Raw genomic sequence first — 21235 nt, forward strand, 5'->3', positions numbered from 1 at the left:
CCTGCCCCCACCCACCACACCCAGTAAAGCCCACTGACCTCTGCCCCACCTGCCAGCCCTCACCCTGCCCAGTGAGCCCAGGAGCCTGGGGGCCCAGACCCAGAGTCTGGGGTGGGACCTCCCAAGCCTCTGTGGACAACCACAGAGAAGGAAAGGGCTGTCTGTGAGGGACTTGGGGCAGCTCCTTTCAGGCCGCGACCCCGTGATCCGCAGAACGGGCACAGGTCCTGTCCTGCCAGCGTGGACCCCAAGCTCACCCAACAATCCCAACAGCGACCCCCGCCCCATCAGAAAGGGCTTCGGAAATGAAGACTCCCCAGCACGCTCACATTGAAGGCCCTTTACTCTTGGGCTTTCCTTAGATAAAACAGAAACACCGCGATGTTTCCAGTGGCTGAGGCAGACAACGCCGTGGGGGCAGGGGAGGAAAAGGGCTGTGGCCGTGCTCCTGACTCTGCTGGCGGGGGGTGGACAGGGTGGCCAAGGAGCAGTCCTGGGCCCCTCTGGGCTGCCCCGGGGGCCACTGCAGGGGCACAGGTGACTGGGCACCCTGCCCAGGGCAGAACCCACCCCCAGATCCCTGACTGTCCCAGCCAGGGACGAGGCCCATCTGCACTGCCCTCGCACTCTCTGAGGCCCCGGGCCAGTGCCTGCTTCTCCCCAGGCGGCCATCGCCCCAGCTGCAAGGCAGGAGAGCAGGCAGGCCCCAGCCGGCACCTCAGCAGGCTGGTAATGCCAGGACAGAGCTGCTCGAGCAAAGCCAGGAAGACCCTGTGTGGCCCCAGCCCACTGCGCAAGCAGCTCTCAGTGCAGGAAGAAACTAACAGATCAACAGCCGGGCAGGACGTCAAGTCAGGCAAGGACAGCCCCAGCGGGAGGGCACCCAGGCAGGACCCCAGGCCTCTCCCCAATCCCTCCTCAGCAGCAGGTTCCGACTAGGACTCTCCACCCCCACCCCCAGCTATGGCAGCTCACCGCCTCCACCGGAGTCTCTGCACATCTGAGCTGTGCTGGGCCCACCGTACCCTCCAAAGCCCCAAGCCCCTGCTGCAGGCCCTGCCGCCGCCCCAGCGCCCGGTGACCAGGCCTCTCTCCTGAGTACCCTGGGCCGGTCGGCCTGGCCCCTGGCCGGCCACACTCTGCCCCGCCCTCACGTGCAGCAGAGGGATCTGCCTTGAAATGCTGCTCTGATCCTTCCAGCTCCTCGGGGCCCACATCAGGGCCCAGGCCTTGGCCAGCTCCCTGCCCTGCCCCCGGCCCTACCTCCAGGACTGCTCTGGCCCCACCCTCAATGGCAGCCTCAGACTCCAAGCTCTGGCGCTCAGCGCAACCCCAGCCCGTTCCCTGCCTCAGGCACCCTGCCCACTCAGAGCACGGAAGCCTGGCTTCACCTGTAAGGCGGCCCACCCCGACCCCCTGCTGCCTGCATGCCAAGGGCCCTGGGCCTCCCAGTTTGCCCATCGTCATCACCCCGAGGGCAGAGCTGGCCTGGGTGCCTGCGTCATCCCCACCCCGTGCTCGGTGTGGGATGGGGTACGGAGGGGCATCAATTGGGGGTGGGGGAGGGCCTTGAGCATGTGAGGGGGCTGGGTGGGTCACAAGGCCACTCCAGCCGGCCCATGCTGCCTCCAGGTCAAGGCTGGTGGGCAGGGTGGGCAGGCCGTGGCGGTCACTGCTCCTTGAGAATGTCGTGGAGCCCACTCTCGGCCCGGAGCAGCTGGCTGCTGGCCTCATTGTAGGCGATCCAGTGCTGCAGGTCGGCCGGCAGCTCCGGGGGCTCCACCTGCAGAGGGAGGGGGGAGTGAGACCAGATCCAGACTTGCCTGGAGCCCAGCCCTCCCCATGAGGCCGGGCCGCCCCACACCAGCCTTTCAGCAGGCAGATCCCGGGCACTGGGCTCAGCCTGCCCCACGGTAAACCTGACACTGGACCCAGGGCCCTCCGCCCCAACTGGGACCGGACGTCCACGGGGTATCCCTGCCAGGCTGGGTGAGGGCCGCCTCACTCAGCATGGGCATCACCCTTCAGCCCACGCCTGACCTCATGGCACCCTCCCCTGCAGGAAAGTGCCCTTGGCTCCCTCTCCTCCAAACTTTGGTCGCAGCTGAGTCCACGGATTTAAAGCCTCGATGGCTCTCCCCTCCCGGTCTCCTGACAATGCAGGGACACACACAGCATCTCTGTGGCTGTGAGGTGGGTGGGATCCAGGGTCTCTGGGGGTGTCCCTGACTCAAAGAGACAGAAAAGCAGAAGGCTGGGCCTCTGGCCTGCTGTGTAGCCTAAAGCAGTTTGCATCGCCTCTCTGAGCCTGTTTCCCCACCTCTGATATAATAGAAATATATCATGCATGCCCTCACCATGACCAAGGTGAGGCTGTCTACCTCTTCTGAGCCTGTCCAGGGCCAGAGAGGGCAGCGCCCTGCCTGAGGGCACCAAGCTGTCCAGCAGGCCCTGGCTTTGGCATGCAGGTGCCCAAGCATTAGGCACCTGTCTGCAGCAGGAGCCTGCCCTGGCAACCAGCACCGCAGCAACGTCCCCAGGGCCCCGTTGCCATGCCGCAGCTGCAGGCCCGACTGTGCCGGGAAGAGCAGGCCTGGGGGAGGGGCCTTGAGCCCCAGGCAGGTGCTGCGGCCCTCCTTTCTCCATCTGGAAATGACACAGGTCCTGCAGCTCTAGAGAGCTCAATTCTCACCCGAACCCAGGGGATGGTGACCCAGCCCCTCAGCTCTAATCTGGGTGAAGGGGGTCTCAGGACCTTGAGAACGCCCACTAATCTCCTGTCACCGACACCACCCCCACCCCAACGCCATCCTTCGTCCAGATCCGAGGACCCGTGAGACGGGCTCAGCACTCTCAGCCACACTTGGACTGAGGAGAGGGGTCTTCCCTGTTCTGGAAAATGTGGAAGGTGCGGCCGGGAGCCTTGAGGAGCTAGGTTCCTAAGAAGCGGCGGGAGGGGGGCATGCTGAGTCCTGCTACAAAGAGATGATCAGGGAACCCTGAGGGGTCCCACGAAGAAAGGCATCAGTGAAGAAGGCCCTGGCCTGGGACCAAAGGGAAGGGCGGGAGCGGTACCGGGCAGGAGGAGAGCATCCCGCAGACGGGAAGCGGCAGTGTGGGGCCAGGAGGCCAGGGCTCCTCAGGGGCCAGGGGAGACGTGCGGGGGACGGGGGACGCTCACCCTGCGCTTGCACAGATGCTGAACAACTCGCTCTGGCGAGGTGCCCAGCACGTGCTGGCGGGAGCGCAGCAGCGCGCACACGAAGCCGTCGCGCAGGCTGATGAAGCGCGCCTCCACGTAGAAGGCTCGGTCGTCCCAGCCCAGTAGGCGCGTGCGCACCTCGAACGGCTCGAACAGACGCAGAGAGCGGCGATAGCGCGCGCAAGAAGCGGCCAGCACTGCGCGCGCCCCGAGCGCGCGCAGCGCCTCGAGCACACCACAGCGGGTCAGGTGCGCGATGCGTGCCACGTCGGCCTCGCGCAGGTAGCGCGCGTTGTTCATGTGCAGCAGCAGGTCCAAGTCCGAGGGCAGGACGCGGCCCGCATAGCTCTGCTCAGCCAGCAGGTCGCGGACGCGCGGCTGCAGCAGGCGCGCGCGCAGAACAGCGCACGGCACGCGAACGAGATACCAGCCGTCCAGCAATGCGAAGTAGGCGAGGGCCAGGGCAAGCAGCGCTACGAGCAGTTCCAGCATCGTGGCGGCGGCCGTAGCGGGCTCCGGGCGCGGGAGAGCCGTCAGCGCGGGTGCCGGTTCCGCGCGCAGCGTTGCAGCCGGCGGCGCTGGTTTCACGGCTCGGCCGGCCCGCCTGGGAACCATTAATCTTTGCGCGGGCGGAGCGAACCATCTCGCGAGGCCGGCTGAGGGGGCGACGCGCCTGGCTCCGCGGGCCGAAGTACCGCCTCTCGCCGCGGTCCCCCCCCTCCACGCTCTCAATGGTTCGTCCCACTCCGGGGCGCGTGCGGCTTTCGCTTTCTCCGCGGCGGGCGGGGCACAGGGCGGCGAGCCCAGGGATCGCAGCGGCACCTGGCGGTCACTCCCGGTGCTACGGACGCAGGAGCGCCCCCGGGTCTCCCGCAGTGTCGCCCCCGCCCCCTCTGGGAGCGCGAGCCCCTCGCGCCTTCCCTGGCGCTTGAAGACTCGGACTGACCCCGGAGATTCCACCTCTAATTTGGGAGAGCCTCCAGCACTTCCCTGGCCTAGGCTGTGGAATTTTGCGGGAGAAACGGAAAATAGCCCGGTCCCCAGCGGCGTTACTTGGAGACGACTGGAAACCGATCCTCCTCTGCTCCCAAACCTCCAGGGGCTCCCCGCTTTCGCAGGACGACAGCCCCACGTGCGGGCGGATTCAAGGAGTGTCTCAGTCTGGCCCCAGTACACCTGTTCAGTCTCAGCCTGTGACCTCATTAACCCCGCCGCACTCACCTCTGCCCCGCAAGATCCTGACAACCGCAACCTCATTTCCAACCATTCCTACCCTTTACCCTTTTTAGAAACGGGAGCAAAGAACATCAGGGTAGAGAGGGAGGAGTTAGTAACTGAAATGACTCAGCAGTGGATTCAACGGTAACTTGAACTAGGCACCTGGACGCCTGGCCTGACGCGCTGCTGCACTGAGTCGCTGTCCTGTCCCTTTTCTCTGCAGGGCTTGGCGCGAAGGCCCAGAGAAGGCAGGCCAGTTCGCCTGACCAACCTCCAGGCCTCTCCAACGACCACATCTGCCAATGACCCCCGAGGCCGCCTGTTCAGGTCCGTATTAGAGTCCCGGGACGGTGGGTTTGCTGAGTGATTGCTGCGGTCCAGTGGCTCTGAGAAGACATCTGGCAGCAGCTGGACTGAGGAAGCTGCCTGTCCATCCAGTCCACACCCAGCGGGCTTGGGCTGCAGGGTTCTTACAGGCCGGGAAGAAGGAGCTCCTGGGGCAGGCGTGGTCCACAGTCCATGGAGCTGGGTGCTAGGTGGCCTCCTTGCTGGGGTCAGTGTCGGGCAGAGGCTGAGTGGTTTGCTTTTCTGGCTTTGCTTCTGGGACCAGCAGCTGGGCGGAGTAGGGCCAGCGTTGTGCTGGGTCCCTGGATCTGCTTGGATACTTCCAGGAACAGGGGGCTCATTTCCTGTCAGGGCAGGTCCACCCGCCGTAGGAAACCCTGGCAGTAAGAAGACCCTTCCACACATGCTCACACTTGTTGCTGTAACGCTGTCCCTGCCCTGGCTGGGCTCTGAGCCATCTGTCCAGGGGTGGGCTAGCTTCTCAGGGCCAATGGAATGCCATGCCCTTCGAGGCCCCCTTGGCTGCCCCTCAGAACGCAGCCGCCTTGTCACCCACCTTGTCCCATCCCCCCAGGGGAGGACCCTGTAGCTAGAGAGCTAGTTCTAGAGACCACAGTGCAGCTTGGTGGGCGAGGCTCAGGCAGCCCCGCCCTCCTCACAGCCCCCGCTCCTGGGTCCTTCTGAGCTTCTGCTGTGCACATCACCCAGCACACACATGTACACACACACGTGCATACACATGCTCACACACATATGCACATGCACACACGACATGCGGGCGCACACACGTGAGCCCACACACATGTACACACACACATACATATGCACACATCCACACACCCCGCAGGAGGGGAGACCTCTGCCCGGGGAGCTGGGCCGGGAGCCGAGCTGTTGTGGAGGCTTAAGGCTGCGAGGCCTCAGGGACGGCAGGAGGTGGGGCAGGACCTGGGTCACAGGGCATGGAGGGCACAGCCAGGGCTCCCACCTCCGGGGGCCAGCCGCCTCTCCCCTCTCATGCTCGCCCGTGGAGTCCAGAGTGGGGTGTGGGGGCCTGGAACACCTCCCCTCCTGAGCCTCGGCCCAGGGCGGAGCACCCCCCACAGGGAGGGGCTGACATGCGAGCACCGTGGCCTGGAGCCCTGCTCAGTGGACGTGGCTGCTTTCAGCACCACAGTCCTTCCCTCTGGACCTTGGGTCCTGCAGAGGCCTTCCGGGCGCCAGCGCTGGGGATCCTTGTCCTTTGCTTTTTTTCTTTCTATGAGCTCTAAACGTGCTCCACGTTTCCATGTTTATACCCACACAGCCCCATACCCTGACCCTGACCTCCGCCTGGGGGCAAGAAGGACAGAGGCTTTCTGCCGCCAAGCCCACAGGCCTTTGTTAAGGGCCTACTGTGTGTATGGCGTTGCTGCCCCCCGTCCCCCATGAACAAGCCCGCCCCTCTGAGCTTTCTCTCTTGGGGCTCTCAGGACCTCACACTGCTGACTCCAGGCCTACTCGGAACACTTCCTCTCAGCCTTTGCAGGGCCCTCCCGAGAGCCTGCTCCGTGCTGGGTGTGGAGGATGCTGCACGCAGAACCTGGCTCAGCTCGTGGAGGGGCAGGCAGGGAAGGCTTCCTGGAGGAAGACGTGCTTGAGCAAGGGATAAGGGTGGGTCGGAATATTGAGCAGGGGTCTGGTGGGCTGTCTGCCGGCTGTTTCACATCATGAAGCCCAGCTTGCTGGGCGGTGGGAGCTGGGCAGGAGTCCTCGAGGGAGCCACAGAGCTCTGGGAAGGGCGGGGGGCATCGCCCAACCTGAGTGAGGGTCTCGGAGGGCCAGGTGTGTCAGGAGTGGCCCGGGCCCTGGACACCACTGCCTGGCACGGGGCACAGCAGGGTCCTCCTGGATCCTACAGCTGGGCCCAGCCCCAGAGCAGCAGACGGCTAGGAGCACCGAGCAGCACCCGGGTGACGCCGGCCGGCTGCAGGGCCTGGGCCCCGCTGGCGTTGCACAGGTCGGTGGAGCAGCACGCGACGTTTTTCTTGCTCCCGAAGGAATTCCCTGAGTCCTCCACACAGTGCAAGCTGCAGCCTTTGCTGATGACGGTCATACCGATGCCTTCTGTGGGGGGAGGGGAGGTGGAGATGCTGGGCAGGGCTGGGCCTTGGGCAGTCATCCACCTGCCCTGGCCCAGCTCCTGCGGCCTGCCTCCTGTCCTGACTCTTGACTGAAACTCCAGAGCTTGGGTCGACCCCAAGACGACAAGCCCTGTGAGGGCAGGGGCCTGGTCTCATCCATGTCCACATGCCCGGGCATCCAGACCCTCTGCCGGCACTGGAGATGCTCAGTGAATGAGTGGATGCAGGGTGGAGGGAAGAGGGCCAACGGGTGCGTGGAGGGTGAGCGGTGAAAGGGACGGGTTATGGGTGAGGGGACAGACGGATGGGTGGATAAGGGGTAGGGCGAGGGTGGACAGATGGGAAACGGAGCGTCCATATCTGTGCCAGGACGGGAGAACAAGGGGGCCGGTGGGCGGGTGGTCCAAAGGATGAACAGTCCAGTGCGGAGACCCAATCACGGGCCCTTGGAGCGCCTGCAGGAGTCCGGGGGATGATGCGGGGGGCGGGGCGTCCGGGGGAGGGCGCGGGGCGGGGTCGGGGGGGGCATCTGGGGGAGGGTGCGGGGCTGGGGGGTGGCGTCCAGGGGACAGCGCGGGGGGCAGGGCAGGACGCAGAGAGGCCAGGGATACATCGGCCATTCACTGACACGCTCGGTCCAGCACTGGTTCTGCAGTTCTGCACACGCTGGCAGCCCTCGTTGTTGCCCTGGTCCTGGCAGGAGTAACAATGGAGGGCGGTGCCTGTGGGGGAATGAGGGGTGGGGTGATGGGTTGCCCCTCTCTTCAGTGCTGGGGGACAGGAACCTTGTTTCCTCCTCTCCTGCATGGAGTGGGGGGCACCGTCCGGTGCACAAGAGCCACAGACTAGGGGCAGGGGGCCCCTGCCCAACCTCCCGAAGGCCCTGTCAGGATGCCACGCTCCTGAGAGGGAGGGGCACCAGGCAGGGGAGGGCAGGGTGGACCGGACCCTTCCCAAATGGCCTGCATCACCAGGCAAGGTGCCTCTCAGTGGCCCCGTCCCCGGAGCGACGAGCGGTGGGTGCATCCCTGGCCAGGCCAGCTCTGTCCCTGTGGCGAGGCTCCAGCTCCTGGTGATTCGTCTCCTCCGGCGGGACAGGTCGAAGCTGAGGTCCACACAGTGAAGCGCCAACAGGCCGCCAGCAGCCCGCCTGCACGCAGGCTCCACCAGCGCCTAGAGCCCCTTCTCCTGCCTGCCTCCTCCCAGCCCGCCTGCACGCAGGCTCCACCGGCGCCTCAAGCTCTTCTCCTGCTTGCCTCCTCCCAGCCACCTCCTCCCTCTCGGCCCCTCTTGCCTCCCTCATCATCCCACCCCCATGGCCCTGCTCCCCCAGCTCTGCCCTGGGCCCACCCAAGCCTCACCCGGCTGCAAGGCCAAGTTAGCAGCGAGCAGGGGGAGGAGGAGAGCCTTCATGGTGGCAGGCTCAGGTGAGCAGAGCCTGGGCGGCTTTAAGAGCTCTGCTGGCAGGGTGGGGGCAGCTGCCCACAGTCAACATTGATGGTCTGGGCCCCAGGGCGGGGCAGATCCGCAGTGCCTGACAGGCTGCACCCTCCCTGGCCTTCTCTATGTTTCCAGAAGGCAGAGCCTGCCGGGGACAGGGGCCCATTTCTCAGCCACCCCAGGAGGAGGCCCGCAGGCAGCTTCTCCACCTACTCAGAGAGGGCAGTTCCATAAAGAGCCTAGAAAGGCTTCCACCAGTTAAGACCTGGGGGTGGGAGATTCATCAGCAGGCCAGCTCTTTGGCCACACTGGGATGCCAGGGCCACAGTGGCAGTGACTGTGCCCCTTTCCCAGCCTTCTCCCATCAGCGGCTCCGGCCAGCCTCTGGGAACCCACCTGTATTGCTGAAAATTGTTTTAGGTTTGACGGATTTGTTAACGAAAGAAACCACTTCTTACACACAAATAAACAATTTCAATATTTAACAGAGGACTGTTTGACTTAATTCTAATATACAGTCATTAAAAAAAAAAGCAAAGAAAGAAATAGAACAGAGAGAAGTTAACAGCTTATTAAACATCACCAGCTTGGGCCAACTACTTATCCAGACTTAAAAGCTCTGGGAAGACCCTCCAGCAATCTGGAGTCCTAATTGGGAAAGGGTCCCCAGCGGTGCGTCCACCCCATGGGTGAGAGTTCAGATTGCAATTTTGGGGGCTCCTGCTTATAAGCCCAGGCTGCAAACTGATACCATCATCAGCAAAAATGCAGCTCTGTTTTTTAAAAGTTTTACAATGCTGATTGCTTCACGTTGTGAGTTAGACCTGGGAGGTTGGCCAGACCAACCCCTTCAGGGGCTCAAGAATTCCAAGATCCACTCCTTTTCTGATCTAAAGTGTCACCTGACTCTGTGCGTGTGGGCAGGCACAGAATCCACGCAGTGACCAGGCAGGGCAGAAGCAGGCCAGAGGTCTGATCTCCTGCTTCTGAAGCCTGAACAAGACTTCTTCCATTTTAATTTCCCTAATGTGGCCCTTCCCGCATTCCTCCAAACCCAGCGGTGGAGGGTGGGAACGGTGGCTCCTGACCACTGTTGACCTGGGGGCCAGGAGTGATCCCTGCTGTCCTTTATCTGACCTTTGTGAGCAGTCTTCCCGGGACCCCTTGGAGTGTCGGCAGGGGCTGACGGCCCAGGCCGCACCAAGTGCCTGCTGGCCCCGGCGTGAGTCTGGGGGCAGCAAGCCCCTCCCTGCGGGGGAGAGTGCCTTTCGTTTCCTCAAATCTTCCTGACCCCCAGATGGCCTCAGGGAGCAGATCTTACTCCCCTGCTTGATTTACCCTGGAAAAGGGCCAGGGCATGTCACGGGTGGAGAGGACACTGCTGGAGGGTGAGCACTGGAGGGGCTCCCTGGGCTGTGGGGAGGCTGAGAGCTAGGTGGGTGCCTCATTAGGGGGCAGTCCCAGATGGCAGGAGTGACCTGAGACCCGGCCTTCCCGTGGCTCAGCACCCCTGGGTCTCCCCCACCCCCCAGCCCCCGGCTTCCACAGGCTGGGCTCTGTCCAAACGAGCCTGGGGCCCGGAGACAGGGAGGAACCTGACCTTGAGTGGGGTGAGTGTGGCACCAGATGGCACACCTTCCTGCCCGGGCTGCCTACCTGGAACTTTCTGAACCCCATGCCCCCCTGCCAATCCCCAGGCCATTGCCCCCGCTAGGCCATCACCCCCCAGGCCTTCACCCCCCTGGCTCAACTGCCTCACATGGAAAGCAAAATGCTTGTTCCTTTGCTGTCCCCACTGGGGCCACCTGTGTGCACCCCACCCTCACTCCATTTCACCAGGGCCAGGGTGCCTTGGGCTGGGACCTTTCTTATCTGTCTTTGTGTTCAAGGCACCCAGCACCGAGCACCAGCCTGGAAAACTCATTTTTCAAACATTGACCATTGCCTCTGTGTTTGTTGATGTGATTTGATACAAAGTGGTCATTGTGAGGCAGTGGTTCTCAGATGGGGGCGTTATTTCTGCGGCCCAGGGGACCTTTGGCAGGGCCTGGAGACATTCTCGGTTGCCCTAATGGGGGTCTCCTGGTGTCCAGGGGCGCAGGTCAAGAGCGCTGCCTGACGCCTGCAGTCACAGCAGAGTCGTCGGCTGACACCGGGCAGGACCGGCTTTGCTGGGGTTGGAACCCGCCGCCCTTCCTTCCAGTTTCCCCCTTTGCAGTGGGAATGTCTGTTCTCAATCTATCCCACTGCTATATTAACTCGTCTGGCTTCACAGATTCGTAGCTGGAGAGGAATCTGCCAGGATGAATCCTACCCGGACTCGGCCACGTGCGATGAGAGATCACAGGAGACTTTGGGCTCTAGGCGTTCGCGTTGGCGCTGTGATGAGTTAGGGCTTCTGAGGCTGTCGGGATCACGTGAGTGCACCGTGCATGTGAGAAGGATGTGAATTTTGAGGGGCCAGGGGCTGGACAGTGTCCTCCCCAAATTCATATGCTGAAGCCCTAAGCCATGACATGATGGTTCTCAGAGACGAGGGCTGGATGCGTCAGGAGGTTGGGCACCCGCCCTGTCTCTACCAAGTGAGGGTACAGGGCAAGGGGGCCGCCTGCACACCAGGAAGAGGCCCCACTAGCACCTGCCTGCGAGGAGCGCTGACCTCAGACTGCCGGCCTCTGGGACTGGACAGCAGTAGATTGCCTTGTTTCTGCCACCCAGCCTGTGGCATTCTTTATGGCGGCCGTAGCTGACTGACGGAGAAGGCAATGGCACCCCACTCCAGTACTCTTGCCTGGAAAATCCCATGGACGGAGGAGCCTGTTAGGCTGCAATCCATGGGGTCGCTAAGAGTCGGACACGACTGAGCGACTTCACTTTCACTTTTCACTTTCATGCATTGGAGAAGGAAATGGCAGCCCACTCCAGTGTTCTTGCCTGGAGAATCCCAGGGATGGGGGAGCCTGGTGGGCTGCCGTCTTTGGGGTCGCACAGAGTCGGACACAACTGAAGCGACTTAGCATAGCTGACTGAGATAGATGACTAACAGCCGCAGCTCCGATTGTGAAGACCTTGGCCCTGACGCCCTGAAGACCGTTATTAAACTCCACTCCTTGATCACAGTTTGAGCTCTGATCTTGACCCTAAACTGAGCTCTCACTGGGGTCAAAATCTGAGCTCTGACGCTGCCACTCAGGCGTCCACTGAACCTGGACCCTTTGGTGGTCCAACTTCCTGGGAGGCCTGCCCAGCTTCATGCAGCCCCTCCTGGGGTGGAGAGGGTCAGTGAGCGCCTTCGCTGTGATGTCCCCTGAGCCCCCTCTCCTCTGTAGCCTCCTCCTGGGACTCTAGATTTTCCTGTTGTTTGTTGGCCCTCCACCTACCCGCCCATGGGCCAACCCAGTTCCCTGGAGATCCTGCCTGTTCACATGGCTCAAAGGTCTCCCGGGTCTTCCCAGGGTGACACGGGGGCTGGCAGGACCGGCTGCGGGGCAGACCCCACCTCACAAGGGCCCTTGCCAACAGACCACCGCCCCCTCCTGGGGCTGCCACATGGCCCTCCGCATTAATGGATACCGTTTTCGGATTAATTCATTACTTTAGCAGAATTAAAGATGGGATATTATTGCAAAACCACATCTAAGTTCTCTTCCACCTTTGTAGACATTTTCCTTAGAAAAATGCACGTATAAGCAGGAGGGTAATTCATTCATTGCCACATCACTGACCGACTGGGGAGAGGGGCCACGGAGCAGGCTCCCACTGTAGCTTCTCAAAACTAAGGCTGTGTCTTGTAGCTCTGAGTCTGTGAACGTCTGTGCCTGTGTGAGCAGTGTGTGTGGGTCGTGTGGAGTGAGTGTGTGTGGGGGGCACTGAGACCCTATCCACCTGGCCAGCACCTGGACATGTCCATCCTGGGTTTGGGGGTCTCTGTCCCGAAGGGTCCTGGTGGCAGAGGAGGTGCTCCCCGGCACATCCCTGCAGAGTGAAGCCGGGGAGCCCAGGAGCCGCAGCCGCACCCCCACCCCCCAGGTAAAGTCCCCTCTGCCGTGAAAGACCCTTGCCCTGGCTCTGGTCTCCTCACTCGAGGGTCCAGAACCTGGGGAAGCGGCTCCACTGTGCCCAGTGTAGCCCCGGCCGAGGACCAAGGATCCCAGCACTCAGGAGTCCCATGGACTCGGAGGATGGTGATGATAGCTTATGTCGACTAAAAACAGATGCACAACTTGAGAGCTGTGAGGTAAGTTTTATTTGGGCCAAAATGAAGACTGCAGCCCGGGCGGCATCTCAGACAGCTCTGAGAGACTGCTCCAAAGCGGCAGTGGGGAAGGTCAATATATAAGGTTTTGGGGAAGGGGGAGGTTCAATACCATGAAGCACTCATCTTACAAAAGGGTTTTTGTTAGTCATGAGGATCTGATGTCACCAGGAAGGGATTTAGTGCCTCTCTAGATAAGAGGAGAAACAAGGATTGAGATTACAAAATCTGTTCCTAAAAACATCCAACTAGGTAAAGACCCATCCCACCAGATTCCCTGGAGCATAGAGTGCCTCCCTCCACCCTGAACTCCCTCGGGGGTGTTGAAGATCAGCAGCTATAGTGGCATGGGGTTCAATCTCTGTAGAGGCAGATGGCAAATGCCTTTGTTGTTCAGTCGTTGGCAATGCTCTTGGTAGGTGCCAATTTGTAGTTGACACCGCCCCCTTGTGGTCATACATTCGACCATACTTGGGGGGGTTGCATTTCATGACCATTTTGTCCCGCGTTGCTGGGAAGGCTCGTTCCCAGTTCTGAAGGTTTTTGTCCTAAAACACTCAATGTGCTATTACTGGACTAGGTTTTAACAGTCAAAGATCTCTGGACACCTGTCTTCTAGTTATGGTCCAGGAAAGTACTTCCTTTGTTGCATCTTTTCATACCTAGAGTTACACTACAGTCATTGATCATATATCGAGCTATTCATTTGATCAACTGCTTCAAGTCTAGTCATCATTTCCACTGGAGGCTCAGTCATATACTTGGTAATACAAGAAATAATAATCTTGTGAAACAAGTAAAATACAAATAGCATATTAATAACGTTAGTGGAATTAAAAGTAAATATTTTAGCCATGAGGCTCCCACACCAGTTTTTTTTAAAGATCACCAAGACTAGGGAATGAATTACTTAGAGCAGAAATCTGATTTTTCACGTGGTTCAAATGTGTTACATTAAAGGATTTATCAGGTACGAAAATATAGTATTCGATTTGAATTATAGCACAGATATCTCCCTGAGATGCTGTAAGGTGTCAAGGGCCTTGCAGTTGCCTAGCACTGCCTTTCTCATCATAGAGACAGAATTCAATAGGCTAATAGCCCAGTTACTACCATTTCAAGCTTATGGAAGTTGTTAAGGCTTAGATATGGTCGATTACATCCTCCAACACCATTGAAGGCACACACACACATACACACAAGCTGCTAAGTGGTCATACCAGTAGAATACAGATCTTTGACGCACTGGGATCATACCAATGTAAGATTGGTTAGGGTTACCTCTAATTTGTTAACATGTATGAGCTTAAATTCATGGGAATCCCAGGCTACACCTTCGTATCCATCCCTGTAGATGTGAAGTCCATAAATTAGTGCCACAAATCCCCTGAGTTCCATACCAATCACTCTCTCGATGGGTAATAATAGGCATAGTTCATAAAGCACCCAGCTATGTCTCATAATTAGCAGGTCGATCATTTTTAGTATGATTTAACCGTTCCAACATAGAGGAGCCTTTAAACCTAAATGACCATAGCCTGGTGTTAACCATGTAGATCTTCCCCATAACTGTGGGAGTTTTCCTTTTAATGGATGCGAAGATGTCCATGATAGAAAACATGTGGCTGATAGGCATAGGTCCAAGGAATCAAGAAAATATTATCAGTTCAGTTCAGTCGCTCAGTCGTGTCCGACTCTTTGCAACCCCATGAATTGCGGAACACCAGGCCTCCCTGTCCATCACCAACTCCCGGAGTTCACTCAGACTCACATCTATCGAGTCCGTGATGCCATCCAGCCATCTCATCCTCTGTCGTCCCCTTCTCCTCCTGCCCCCAATCCCTCCCAGCATCAGAGTCTTTTCCAAAGTCAACTCTTCACATGAGGTGGCCAAAGTACTGGAGTTTCAGCTTTAGCATCATTCCTTCCAAAGAAATCCCAGGGCTGATCTCCTTCAGAATGGACTGGTTGCATCTCCTTGCAGTCCAAGGGACTCTCAAGAGTCTTCTCCAACACCACAGTTCAAAAGCATCCATTCTTCAGCGCTCAGCCTTCTTCACAGTCCAACTCTCACATCCATACATGACCACAGGAAAAACCATAGCCTTGACTAGACGGACCTTTGTTGGCAAAATAATGTCTCTGCTTTTGAACATGCTATCTAGGTTGGACATAACTTTCCTTCCAAGGAGTAAGCGTCTTTTAATTTCATGGCTGCAGTCACCATCTGCAGTGATTTTGGAGCCTCAAAAAATAAAGTCTGACACTGTTTCCACTGTTTCCCCATCTATTTCCCATGAAGTGGTGGGACCGGATGCCATGATCTTCGTTTTCTGAATGTTGAGCTTTAAGCCAACTTTTTCACTCTCCACTTTCACTTTCATCAAGAGGCTTTTGCGTTCCTCTTCACTTTCTGCCATAAGGGTGGTGTCATCTGCATATCTGAGGTTATTGATATTTCTCCCGGCAATCTGGATTCCAGCTTGTGTTTCTTCCAGTCCAGCGTTTCTCATGATGTACTCTGCATAGAAGTTAAATGAGGAGTTATGTCCTCAGGGCAAGAATTCTTAAAGAGATAAATTTTTCTTCAAGTTTCCTCTGGAGTCTAAAGAATATTGTGACCACATTGTCAAAAATTGTAATTTTTTTGGTGACCATGGTTTTATAGCCAAAATTTAGACTAACTAGACCAAAATTTAGTACTCAACTTGGCCCTGATAACAAGGGCAGATTGGCCCCAGCAAGGATTGTCCCTCTGGGGAAGTAGGTGTCTTCGTTTGATCAGCCCCAGGCTGTTGATTACAGGAGGACGTCCTGGACATAAGGGAACTTCAGTTCATTTTCCTATCCTATGTCAATAAAGATCTAATATTTTTAGGCCACTTTTCTTGTCATTGGATCATAACTATAGATTAGCCAGTCATTTAAAAAATTTTCCCAAGGGGTTCCCGGGTGGGGTGTGGAAACTTAAGAGTGAGAAATTCACATATTACCTCGAACAGTTTGTACCAGATGTCTGTGCACTCAAACCAAACCAAAAAAACAAACCAAACCAGAACTTCACCAGCCAGGAGTCACAATCCAAATGAAACAAAAGGCAAAGGGATGCCCAGAAATCAAAAGCCAAGTGGCAAGAGTGCCCCCCAAAGATGATAAAGTGATGCCCCCAAATCAAAAGTCAAATGGCATAAATGCCAAATGTCACTTCCCAGTTCCACTAGACCTGTGACCTGGCAAAGTGAGTGCCAGCAGCCTTTTTAGTTCCGATAGTTTCAAGCAATTTCTTGTTGATTTGCTGCAAAGAAGTTACTCTATCATTTCCTGCTTTAGAAGCTTTTAGATACCAGTCAAAGCACAGCCGGCCTTTTCTAATTGTACACGCAAAAACTTTTAGAATATCAAAGAACCCCAATTTGGCCATTTTAGGTTAAGATCTCTTTTAGTATAATTTCTCCAATTAACTAGGTACTTGTGAGTATGAGCTCTGTGTGTATTGTACATGAGTGTTAGTCAGAGGCTGGCTTTCTGACATCCCTTTGCTCCTATTTTTGAGAGATTCTGTATCCCATTTTAAGCTGAATTTGTCAGGGATAAAAGTCACTAGTGAACTTGTGTAGTGGGCCCACGTGCTGCTTGTGAGCATAACTCCTCCAGGAGTTACCCCAGAGTCACTTTAGCTCATCTTACGTGTCTCAGATTCTGCTTCCGGCAATCTAAGACCACCGTGGCTGCTCAGGTCGCTGAATGGCAGTTCTTATGTGCGGCCCCCAGATGAATAAGTATTTTAGTTAATGAGTGGGTTTCCCTATGGGACCACTGCACGATATGAGGACTAGGCCTCCACCACTCCTGTAGATTTCTCAGTCATCTGAGAAAACTGAAACCAGCCCGGAGGAGTCTTGTCCCTTTTCTTCAGAGCAAAGCTCTCGTGTATTTTCCTCACTTTTTCCCTGACAAATTCTATAATGGCAGTCAAATTTAGTGTCAGATCAGCCTCTTACTTAACCACTCAGCCAACACCATTCAGTCCCCTACAACGGAACGACCTCAGCATCTTTCAGCTGAGCCCTGGGTATTCCTTGATTTTTTTCCCAATCGAGCCCCCCTACCCAGTACCTTTCCAGTGGGTGGGCAATTCTCCTGGCGTGTTTCAGCCAGCCCCCCACCCAGCATCTTTTGACTGGGTGGGAATTCCTCGGTATCTTTCAACTGAGCCCCACGCAGTATGCCCCAGATGTTTCACCCGGGCCCCCCACCCCAGTGTCTTTCCTGGTGGGAGGGGGCAGGTAACCGCCTCCACCGCCAAATAAAACTCAGACTCTCAACCAATACAGGAGATTCAAGAACCAGGAGAGACTTACCCAAATCCGTCTGCACTCCCCGAGGAAGCGGATGGGTGCGAGAGGCCGCTGCTGGTACAACAACGGCTCTGGTTCCTCGTGGAGTCCAGTCGCAGGAAGGAAGTCCACTCTGGGTTGCTTCATCGGTCGCCATAACTGTCAACTAAAAACAGATGCACAACTTGAGAGCTGTGAGGTAAGTTTTATTTGGGCCAAAATGAGGACTGCAGCCCGGGCGGCATCTCAGACAGCTCTGAGAGACTGCTCCAAAGCGGCAGTGGGGAAGGTCAATATATAAGGTTTTGGGGAAGGGGGGGTTCAATACCATGAAGCACTCATTTTACAAAAGGGTTTTTGTTAGTCATGAGGATCTGATGTCACCAGGAAGGGATTTAGTGCTTCTCTAGATAAGAGGAGATACAAGGATTGAGATTACAAAATCTGTTCCTAAAAACTAAGTAAAGACCCGTCCCACCAGATTCCCTGGAGCACAGAGTGTCTCCCTCCACCCTGAACTCCCTCGGGGGGTGTTGAAGGTCAGCAGCTATAGGGGCATGGGGTTCAATCTCTGTAGAGGCAGATGGCAAATGCCTTTGTTGTTCAGTCATTGGCAATGCTCTTGGTAAGTGCCAATTTGTAGTTGACACTTAGGATGAACGGTGTTCGATTTGTGATCTCCGAAGAAGAAGATTTAGCTTCGGGACCAGGGACCAGGTTTGATCACTCAAGAGCTTTTGTGTAGCAGAGTTTTATTAAAGTGAATAAGGGACAGACAAAGCTTCTGACACAGACATCGGAAGGGGGACGGAGAGTGGAGCTGTATACTTTTTAAATTAGTTATTACAATAGATCAAAAGAATGTCTCAAGGTTGTAAAAATTTTACCAGACCCACTCCCACAACTTACATTTTAGGATGACAGGATTAGAATTTAACAATAGAAAGATCCTACCAGACCCATTCCCTAATATACATTCTAAAATATCAGGATTAGTCAGAAGGTTTTCAGAAAGGAGAAAGTGTCCTCCTGCAGGATACATTGTTTTTATATAATCCGTAGTACAAACTGAGTTGTTTGTTGTGTAATCATCAGTTCTGGGCTTAAAGAAAAAAAAAAAAAGGTTTGTTCTTTCCTTCTCGAGAACCTCAGACCCCTATCTCCTCCCTGGGGACGCTGGACTTATCAAACTGCCTAGGAACTGACTCTCTCAGTGACAGCTGGACCCAGCCAGGCCTGGTGGCCCAGGAGGACCTTTCTGGGGTGCACGGGATGCAGGGACGTCCACTCAGCCAGATCCTTTCCAAGACTTCCGGGCTGGGGACCATCTGGCATGGTTGGGGGCCAGACCCTGTGCACTGGGGGGATACTTAGGGGAGGGGCCCTCCGCGTCAGGCTTCATGTGGCACCGGGGGATGGTCTTCCTCCTCCTGTCTCTTCCAGACCCCTTCCTCTCTGCCAGAGTGGACTCAGTCCTGGAGACAAGGTCTGAGGTCCCAGTGAGCCGGTGGGAGCTTTCAAGGGAGCTCCATGCAGGTTCGCGGAGGCGCAAGTGATCCTGTGCCCACAAGGTGGCAGCAGAGTGCCCCCCGGGGACAGAGTGGCCGGACCAGAGAGAGGGGCTGGCAGAGGCCAGATGCTGCCTGGATGTGGAGGCCAGAGTGCGCGTGTTGGGGGAAGGGGGTGAGAGGCAGAGGGCGGGGATGGCTGGGTTTTTGGCTGGAGCGATGGAGACGTGGAGCTGCCACTCACTCCGGTGGGGAATGTGAAGCTGAAGCTCGCGGGGCGGGAGGGGTGTGCACCCGGGTTTAGAGATGGCTGGTTCACAGCTCGTTAGAAGGCTATGAGGGGACGCTGGGCGCTGGGTAGGGCACACGCGGCTAGAGCTTGTGGGCGAGGTCCTGGCAGGAGGCGTACATTTCGCCGCCTGCCTTTGCTGATAGGCACAGCGTGAGGCAGGAGGAGATCCCCGGGAGTGGGTGTGGACAGAGAGGAGAAAGCCAGAGGTGAAGTTGGCCAGGTGGCAATCAGCAGGAGAGGGTGAGGAAGGAGGACCAGGGGTGGGAGCATCCTGTGAGCCAAGGCAAGAAGCTATGAAAATCCATCTAAGTTCCCCGCTGCTAACATAACAAGTGACTGTAAACTTGGCTTCAAACAACACATATTTATCATCTTGCAGTTCTGGAGGTCAGAAGTCTGACATGAGTCTTAGAGCTGAACTCAAGGTGTTCACAGAGCTGGTTCTTCTGCAGGCTCCGGTGAGAATGCCTCCTTTTGTTTTCTGAGTCCTAGAAGTTCTGCATTCCTTGACTCGCGGCCCCTTCCTCCTGAGTCTGGCCTCACATCTCCTTTTCTGGCTCAGCTCCCATGGTCCCATGGTTCTCCAACCCTGTGCCTCCTTCCTCCTCCTCATGAGGAGCCTGTGACTGATGACACCCGGCCCATGGGATAACCAGAATAATCTCCCACCTCAAGAATCGTAACTCAGTAGCATCCACAGTCACTTATAACAAGTGAGGTGACCCAGTGACACAGGGCTCTGGGCATTCGGGCTCGGACGTCCTCTGCCCCTCATGCAAAATACATTCGCCCCATCCCAAGGTCCCCAAATCTCAACTCATTACAGCGTCAAGGCTTCAAGTCTTATCATCCAAATCGTCTCAATTAGGGGAGGATGAGGCTCTAGCTCGCAGACATGGGTTTGATCCCTGGGTTGGGAAGATCCCCTGGAGAAGGACATGGCAACCCACTCCAGTACCCTTGCCTGGAGAACCCCACGGACAGAGGAACCTGGTGGGCTACAGTCCATGGGGTCGCAAAGAGTCAGACACAACTGAGCTACTAACACACGGGAGGCTCTAGTGGAGGCTGGGGAGGAGAAAAACAGCCTTGGCCTTTGGGCTTCGCAAAGGGAGGGGCTCAAGCACTGCTTTCCCCCATCCGCAGCCTCCTGCCACCCTCGCCCAGCGATGCACCCATCACCGAACCCACAGGTACGGTCACCGCCCGGCCTGGGCAGCCAGCCGCAGGCTCCGGCCGCCCGCGAGACCACAGAGATGCCGAGTCCTCCGAGACGCCTAGACCGCCCCGGAAGTGGCGGGGGGGGGGTGCCGCGAGCCGGCGGGGGGCGGGGCACTTCCGGCCGGCGGCGGCGGCCAGGCGTCCGCAGGTGAGCGAGCTCTGGGCCGGTGTGGCGGGTGAGGCGGGCGCCGGAACTCGGGGCCTGGCTGCTGGTGCGGAGCGCCCCTGGGTCCCCCGGAACCGATTTGGTCCCTCCGCAGCCTCCCTCCGAGCCGGGCTGGCGTTCCGGCCCGAGGCAGGACCGGCGTCCGAGTTCCCTTCCCCCGGAAGGAACCGGCCTGAGCCCTGGCCTCTTTCTTCTCTGTTTGGCTTTTGCCCTTCTGCTCCAGACGTGGTCCCCAGAATAGGAGCGTTCTCAGAACAGGCCTCGTCTCTTAACCGAGCCGGTCCCCTGCCCTAGGCTGCCCCAGGCCTGGGCCCCACAACTGCGCCCACGACGGCCTCGCTTCCCTGCAGGGTGTGCCGACGTCCACGCCTGAGCGCGGACCCTTGCTCAGCCCCTCTTCCCTCCCAGGACTCCATCCAGCCCTTCCTCGTGCCAGAACTTGTGTCTTGAGCACTTCTCCCGATAGTCAACCCCCCACCCCTGCCCCGACCTCAGGCTGTTGGCTGCTCCCCAAGAAAGGTGCTTTCTCACATGCTCCCCCTGAATTCCGCAGGCCTTCTCTGAGGACGAGCCACTCCCGGCTCGCAGGAAGGGGCCGCATGCAGGTGGTGCCTCGCTGCTCTCTCTCTTGCCCACACTCTGCCCCCTGCCCCCTCCTACCCTCTCCTATGGCACAGGAGGATGTCCACAGCGACGCCGCAAACGGTCTTCATTGTTCTTGCCGTGTTATGGTACCTTTTAGCGTAAGTTGCTTCAGAAGTAATATACCTGCATGTCACTTTTAATGGAAGTTTTTGCCTCGCCAGCAGGACCGGTGTGTTCTAGCTCCTGCTGCACATGCCTCGTGTCAGGCACCCAGTGAGCAGTTTCTGGCACTGAGTCCCCTTCTCTGGTCCTTCCTCCTCCTTCCTGTTGTGCTTAGAGTCAGTCCCAACGATGTGACTGGGGCCCCCTGTTTCCTCCTGGTTTTTACAGTGGTTTTGCACTACACGTGTTCTTGAGGATGGATTTTGGCCTTTCATCCCCTCTGCTCCTCATGGGGCCAGGCAATGCACAGTCACACTGTCACACAGCCATTAGGATGAAAACAGGTCCCAGAAGGACCAGCACCCCCGCTTTGCAGCCCAGGAG

General features: G+C 57.5%; 3 protein-coding genes across 10 annotated transcripts in view; 1 reads left to right on the forward strand and 2 right to left on the reverse strand.

Annotated features, from left to right (window-relative positions):
- On the reverse strand, positions 1 to 4459 carry THEM6 (thioesterase superfamily member 6). 2 transcript variants are annotated; one of them, XM_055545690.1, is made up of 2 exons: positions 3182 to 4459; positions 1 to 1783 (listed from the first exon to the last, which is right to left on the reverse strand). In XM_055545690.1, exons 1-2 carry the CDS (start codon positions 4457 to 4459, stop codon positions 1670 to 1672), a joined length of 1392 nt encoding a protein of 463 aa, XP_055401665.1. In that variant the 3' UTR covers positions 1 to 1669. The 2 variants fall into 2 exon arrangements, with proteins under 2 accessions (XP_055401665.1, XP_055401664.1); XM_055545689.1 differs by lacking the exon at positions 1 to 1783 and adding an exon at positions 1856 to 2646.
- JRK (Jrk helix-turn-helix protein) overlaps positions 3858 to 21235 on the forward strand; it is a 24687-nt gene continuing 7309 nt past the window's right edge. For 3 of the 7 annotated variants that reach the window (XM_055545691.1, XM_055545693.1, XM_055545694.1), the window contains exons 1-6: positions 4471 to 4747; positions 10601 to 12562; positions 16915 to 17116; positions 18361 to 18600; positions 19097 to 19175; positions 19864 to 20847. The gene's annotated coding sequence lies outside the window, so the exon portion shown is untranslated. Of the gene's footprint in view, positions 3937 to 4470; positions 4748 to 10600; positions 12563 to 16914; positions 17117 to 18360; positions 18601 to 19096; positions 19176 to 19863; positions 20848 to 21235 lie in introns of those variants that run through there. The other 4 variants (XM_055545696.1, XM_055545692.1, XM_055545697.1 and 1 more) reach the window with 4 other exon arrangements.
- On the reverse strand, positions 6657 to 8480 carry PSCA (prostate stem cell antigen). The gene is given in 4 exon segments (XM_055546880.1): positions 6657 to 6868; positions 7510 to 7536; positions 7539 to 7607; positions 8247 to 8480. Coding segments are annotated over 4 exon segments (360 nt in total). The 5' UTR covers positions 8299 to 8480.

This window comes from Bubalus kerabau, chromosome 14, assembly GCF_029407905.1.
Source record: "Bubalus kerabau isolate K-KA32 ecotype Philippines breed swamp buffalo chromosome 14, PCC_UOA_SB_1v2, whole genome shotgun sequence".
NCBI classification, from domain to species: Eukaryota; Metazoa; Chordata; class Mammalia; order Artiodactyla; family Bovidae; genus Bubalus; species Bubalus kerabau.